Consider the following 6000-nt stretch of genomic DNA (forward strand, 5'->3'; position numbering starts at 1 on the left):
ATTAAATTTCTTAATTAAAGATTTAGAAAAGTATACAAATTACAATAGATTTAAAGTGTACTGAACCCACCATCCTCAACAGATTAGAACATGGAGACCGCTATCTTCAGATTTCCAAACTCAACATATGGGTTAAACTCAATCGCGCCAGAATATGGAGTTTAGTTTAGTTATATTAACGCCCCATTTTAAAGCAACACTAGGGCTATTTTGGAACGGACCTCGTAATTTTGAACCTCGGTCAGATGACAAGGACGACACCTGATCTGGCACTCCCTCTCCACACCACACCACACCTGCGGGAGGACGTTTCGCCTGAACGGTTGAACGTGCATCAGACCCGCTTACACAACGGTTCTTCGGTGGAATCGGGTCTCAAACCTGAAACCCTCCGGTTCCGAAGCCGAGACCTTACCACCAGGCCACCGCGGCCGTCAGAATATGGAATCAACGGGCCAACTAATTATTTTATTTAAAGAAATGTACATTATTGGAAGAAATATCTTAATTAATTATTATAATCATATTTAATTGACCATTTGACGCTCTTCAACAAATAAGAAAAAAAAACTTCCTTATTAAAAAGTCAAGTTTGCATTTAAAAAGAAAGATAGCCAGCAGAATAATTTAATTGGTTTAAGTGAGATCTAATAATTACTACTCCTAATCAATAATTTTATCATAGATTCATTAATGATTAAAAATATAATTGTTAAAAATGAAAGTATTAATTACCGATTTCTGCAACTATAACCAATATGTTAGCTTGGGCACATAGATAAAAAATCTTAGAGATGTGGGTGAGAATTCCAGGAGATGTTTTTAGGATGGCAATTTATATAATAAATTATACCACTTTCAAGTGTCTAAAATATTCGCTATCAAAGAAATCCGACGCGTAGAACGACCGATGTGGTGTTGAATTACAGTAGTTTCGACAAATCATTAAAAATAAAGCTTTCGATAAAAACTGTTTTGATGAACTAGTAATTTATAGTACTCTCACATCAAGGTCAATTAAACAATAAAGTCGCCATCATCTAGGAAGTCAGACACGTTTTTTCACTCAGAAGGAACCTTGACGTCAAGCGACGAACGTGGCTTGCATACAGATTAATGTAACTGGAACAGATTTACAGTTATACGTCTTCCCTCGATTCAGATTCCATGGTGAAAATTCTCATTTAGGAAATATATGATTTTCTACATTTTTCTAAATTTTTATTTAGGAAATATATGATTTTCTACATTTTTCTAATTTCTCATTTAGGAAATATATGATTTTCTACATTTTTCTATATTTTCATTTAGGAAATATATATGATTTTCTACATTTTTCTGAATTTTTATTTAGTTAATATGTGATTTTCTACATTTTTCAAAATTTTCATTTAGGAAATTTGTGATTTTCTACATTTTTCAAAATTTTATTTAGGAAATATGAGATTTTCTATATTTTTCAAAATTTTCATTTAGAAAATATGCGATTTTCAACATTTTTCAAAATTCTCATTTAGGAAATATGTGATTTTCTACATTTTTCAAAATTTTCATTTAGGAAATATGTAATTTTCTACATATTCATTTAGGAAAAATATGATTCATTTACATTTGATTAAAAATTAAGAAATTTGTAATCCAACACAAATGAATTGATTACCAATTTTGGGTTCAATTGATTAATCTGAAAAATTATAGGTAAAAAAAAACATACTTTAGGATCTATTTGTATAGCATCGAGTCTATTTTGAAACAAAATAATGTATACAATCGCATACTTTTATCAGGCAAATATGATATGCAATATGAATAGTTTTAAGCGTTCATTCTACATAAATTTAGCTTCAGTTGATTAGATGGACGAAGGAATGGCTATTTCACTCACTGACCAGTTCAAACGAATTGCTTTTAAGTTTCACATAAATTTCCGTTTCCAAGTAGGTCAAAGACCTGAATTTTAGATCCCTTGATCCCAGTGGCGTCATTCTCAAACACTCTTACCATTTTGTTATTCTGAAGAATTTGAAAAGTTTACGTAGTTTATTTTAGTTATTTAAGACAAAGATCAAACAAGTTCAGAGTTTCTAAAAATTTTCCACTAGACCATCATAAACTTAAAAAAATAATATAAAAACGCCTATGTAAATAAAAATTTTCTTAATGATAAACGATTTCTAGAAATGTATGTCATTGGAAAGTTAAAGGACGAGGTAGTTAAGTGCCTAATTAATTATACCCAAATTTTAAATAATAAAACATAGCGAATAATTGCCAATAATTAACAAAAACGCATTAGATTAAAAGTATATAACTATAAAACTGTATAATGAGAAAAAATCTCTCTCTCTCTCTCTCTCTCTCTCTCTCTCTCTCTCTCTCTCTCTCTCTCTCTCTCTCTCTCTCTCTCTCTCTCTCTCTCTCTCTCTCTGTCTCTCTCTCTGTCTGTCTGTCTGTCTGTCTGTCTGTGTGTGTGTGTGTGTGTGTGTTTCTGTGATTGCGTGCGCGTACTTGAATGAGTGTGAATTGCTGATACATATAAAAATATAATCCTTCCTTAAGTGACTAAAAGCGGATTGATGAGTAATAATAAATTAATTAGAGTAAAGTTTCATTTTGAAAATTTAAAGGAATTCAGTGCTGGAAATCTTTTCGATATTAAGAAATTTCATTTAGTGGAATTAAGTTAATCACAGTGAACGGTTAAAATAATTAGACGTCCGAGTTTCAATTAAATCGGACGTCTGATAATTTTTGCATCTCTTACTCATTAACGCGATAATAGAAAAAAGAATACCAATTTTTGATTCTTTGACAATGATGAATCAATCATCTAACCCTTTCTTGGGGATACTTAATTTGAAAAGGAAGTTCAATTATACCTGTTTTTCAATATACAGACCTATTCTTGCATGAGAGCAATTTCAGCACGATTTCAGATACAGCGCAATTTGTCCAGGATTATAAATTACTTACTATTAGAAATAAAAAAACATTTTTGAGATTTCCCGAAAGGAAACGCATTACTATGCAAATAATTAAATTCACCATAATTTTTATTTCAAAATTATTTAACCTTAATAAACAGGTAATATGAATAATGAACAAATAATGAGCGGAATAGAATGTATATGCAGAATATCCACTATAACCGTGATTTATTTCCATATCGTCAAAGACAGACATATACTTTCATTTAGAAATATTCTTTAAATGATGTTAAAAAAATATTTTAAGCTTTTTGAATCAGTAAACATAAAGTTAAAAAAATTATGACATCTAAATTTTTTACAAGTTCTCTTGATCGTACTCTTCATATTTATTAAAATATTTTAACACTAATACTTTCAGCACAAAAAGTTCTGTCCTGCTATGATTAAAACTGGGTGAGCTATGAAGCCCGAATTTCATGATTTTAGACTCATAAACGTCCATCTTGAGGTAAAATAAGTCTATAGATAACAATATTATATATTAATGAATTATTATGTAGAAACATTGGAATAGTTACAGATTAAATTTGTAATGGTTAAATCATAACTTTATATAAGATTTAAAATTATAAATATATGCTTCTGATAAAATTAAAAATTATATATACAGAAAGATAGATATAATGTCAATACCTTTAATAAAATAAAGTTTTTCAACTTTTACGACACGAATTACGCAACAGTCGGTGATAAAAATTTTCAATGCGAAATCTCATGTTTTCAAATCTTGGAAAGAAAACTTTTCTCATACAAAATTACAAAGATATATTATATATATATCTTTTACTTCGATTTCCTCATTACTTGTTTTCAACCAGTATTCTTAAATTTAAATTCAATTAATTAATTTTTGAAAGATGATTCGTCTCTTTCTTCAGCTGAAATACGGTGCCTGAAAAATTTCTAATTAGTTTAATTTCTTGTTAAGGATTCCAATTCTTCTAATTTCTAATTAGTTTAATTCCAAATTTCTAATTAGTTTAATTTCTTGCTAAGGAATAATTCTTCTCAAGATTCTCATTGCAAAATTCTCTTCCCTTTTTGTACCCTGGTTCCGATGACTTGTTGATTGTTTGGATTTCTTTGCATAGAAAAGTTTTAAAATTTCATTCATCATTTTTTTTTTCTTTTCACAATTTTAAAAATAAATTATACATATTTCGAATATTTTAATAGTTTACTGATATGTTTGACGTTAAAAAGCAACATAAAAATTACTTGCGAACAACAAACATTTTTCTTTTGAAAAAAATTGGAATTATAAGTAATATCACAAAAAACCATATAAAAAGTATTTTTCCTCATTTTTTGTTCTAAATAACTACAAATACTGAAAGAAATTGATATTCTAAATGGTTCAGTATTACAGAATTATTATACGTATGTCAGTCACTATATGTACACAAATTACTTTTAATAAATTTAAGAATGCGACCATTAAAATAATACGAATATTCCATTTATGTTTTAAACTTTAACACACATATTGAATCTGAATATTTCAATAATTTCCTGTAATTATACAAAAATAATAAATATCTAATCTTACTTATCTTTAAACAGATATTTTTGTAAAGATGAAAATTTTGGCAGATTTCATTCCTATCTGTTCCTAACTTCGATAATACGATTATTAAAAATTCGAAGTTAATAATACATAGTACGCGAAATTTTAAATTAATTTGAAAACTAAAGTCGCAAAAACTTGTTAATTTCAAAAACAAATCCATAAAATATATTTCGAACTTTTTACAACTCAGTAAAAATCGCATACGCACTTTAATTTAGTGCGGCAACAATTAACTGACCGTCCTGAAGGTGATAACAAACATAACTGATAAAAACACCATGTGTTCTGCTGATAATCGGAAAAGAAAATATAAACATGGAATTCACACGATCCATAAAATAATACTAAATAAATTTAAAAATGTGTTAATATAAATTGAAACATACGACTCACCAAAAACTGTCAACACCGACAACACTCCTAAATTCATCTGGAGACACATGTTTTTTAGTGTCATTCCGCTGTCAAATGCGAACGCGAAACTGAGAGTTGTTCGAAACTGCCGACTAGCAGACGACCGTGACGAGGGAATTTTCCGAGCGGGATTCCCTAAAATCGATTCGCGTTTTCCCTCTCGAATTATCCGGTGGGAACTTATGAGAATGGACTTCTAAACTCTTTGATGGGTTCATACAAACGCATAATTGCCGGTCCAATCAAGATATCCGAAACAATTTTCACCGGTGAATGCATTCGCGCAATGAATTTGTCTTTTACAGAATCCAAATGAGGTTTTGTTTAATATTCGATGTCTTCGGTTACGAGTTAGAGAATGTCATAAATCTCGCGAAATGGAATATTCAAAATCAGTGACAAAGATTCGAAGATATCTGTCGTTAATTTCAATAATTTATCGCCATTTCTATTTGTCTATCTGCGATTTCGTCCAATTGAAATATCCTTTGACTTTTTCAAATGGATTTTATTTTGAAATAATTCCCTGCTTATGGATTATAATAGAATAAATTCACATTTTTTATGCTGTTTATTTTACTCCTTTTTTATTATTTTTTAAAGAAAATAAGTTTTAAGGATTTTTTAATTGTCTATTTCATAGTTTTCTAATCAGACAGTTTACTTCGAATAGAATGTTTTTAAACATAGAGATAACTAATTTCCAAGTAAATAAATTTTAAAATTAGTAATTTAAAGTAATTTCCATTTATCTATTTGCAATTTTGTCAAATGGAAATTCCGTTGATACCTAAAGGTGTATTTTATTTTGAAATTATTTCCGGATTTTGATAATAAAAAATAAATACGCATTTTTTTTCCTCCTCATTTATTTTTTTCTTAATGAAAATAAGTTATAATAGTTTTTAATAATTCTTTTCATATTTTCAAATCATGCAGTTTACAAGGAATAGATTAGAACATTTTTAAGGATAGATTTAATTTCCAAACAAATAAATTTTAAAGTTTGTAAAAGTAACTAAATGG

At 28.6% G+C, this 6000-nt stretch overlaps 1 protein-coding gene across 1 annotated transcript in view; it reads right to left on the minus strand.

The window, feature by feature from the left end:
• LOC129981938 (uncharacterized) overlaps window positions 1-5064 on the minus strand; it is a 194698-nt gene extending 189634 nt beyond the window's left edge. Inside the window, exon 1 of the mRNA XM_056093000.1 lies at window positions 4954-5064. Within this exon, the coding sequence (XP_055948975.1) occupies window positions 4954-5017 (64 nt within the window). The 5' untranslated portion in view covers window positions 5018-5064. The remainder of the gene's footprint in view (window positions 1-4953) is intronic.
• Window positions 5065-6000: the final 936 nt, after the last annotated feature.

The sequence above is a fragment of the Argiope bruennichi genome, chromosome 8, assembly GCF_947563725.1.
Source record: "Argiope bruennichi chromosome 8, qqArgBrue1.1, whole genome shotgun sequence".
Classification (NCBI taxonomy): domain Eukaryota; kingdom Metazoa; phylum Arthropoda; class Arachnida; order Araneae; family Araneidae; genus Argiope; species Argiope bruennichi.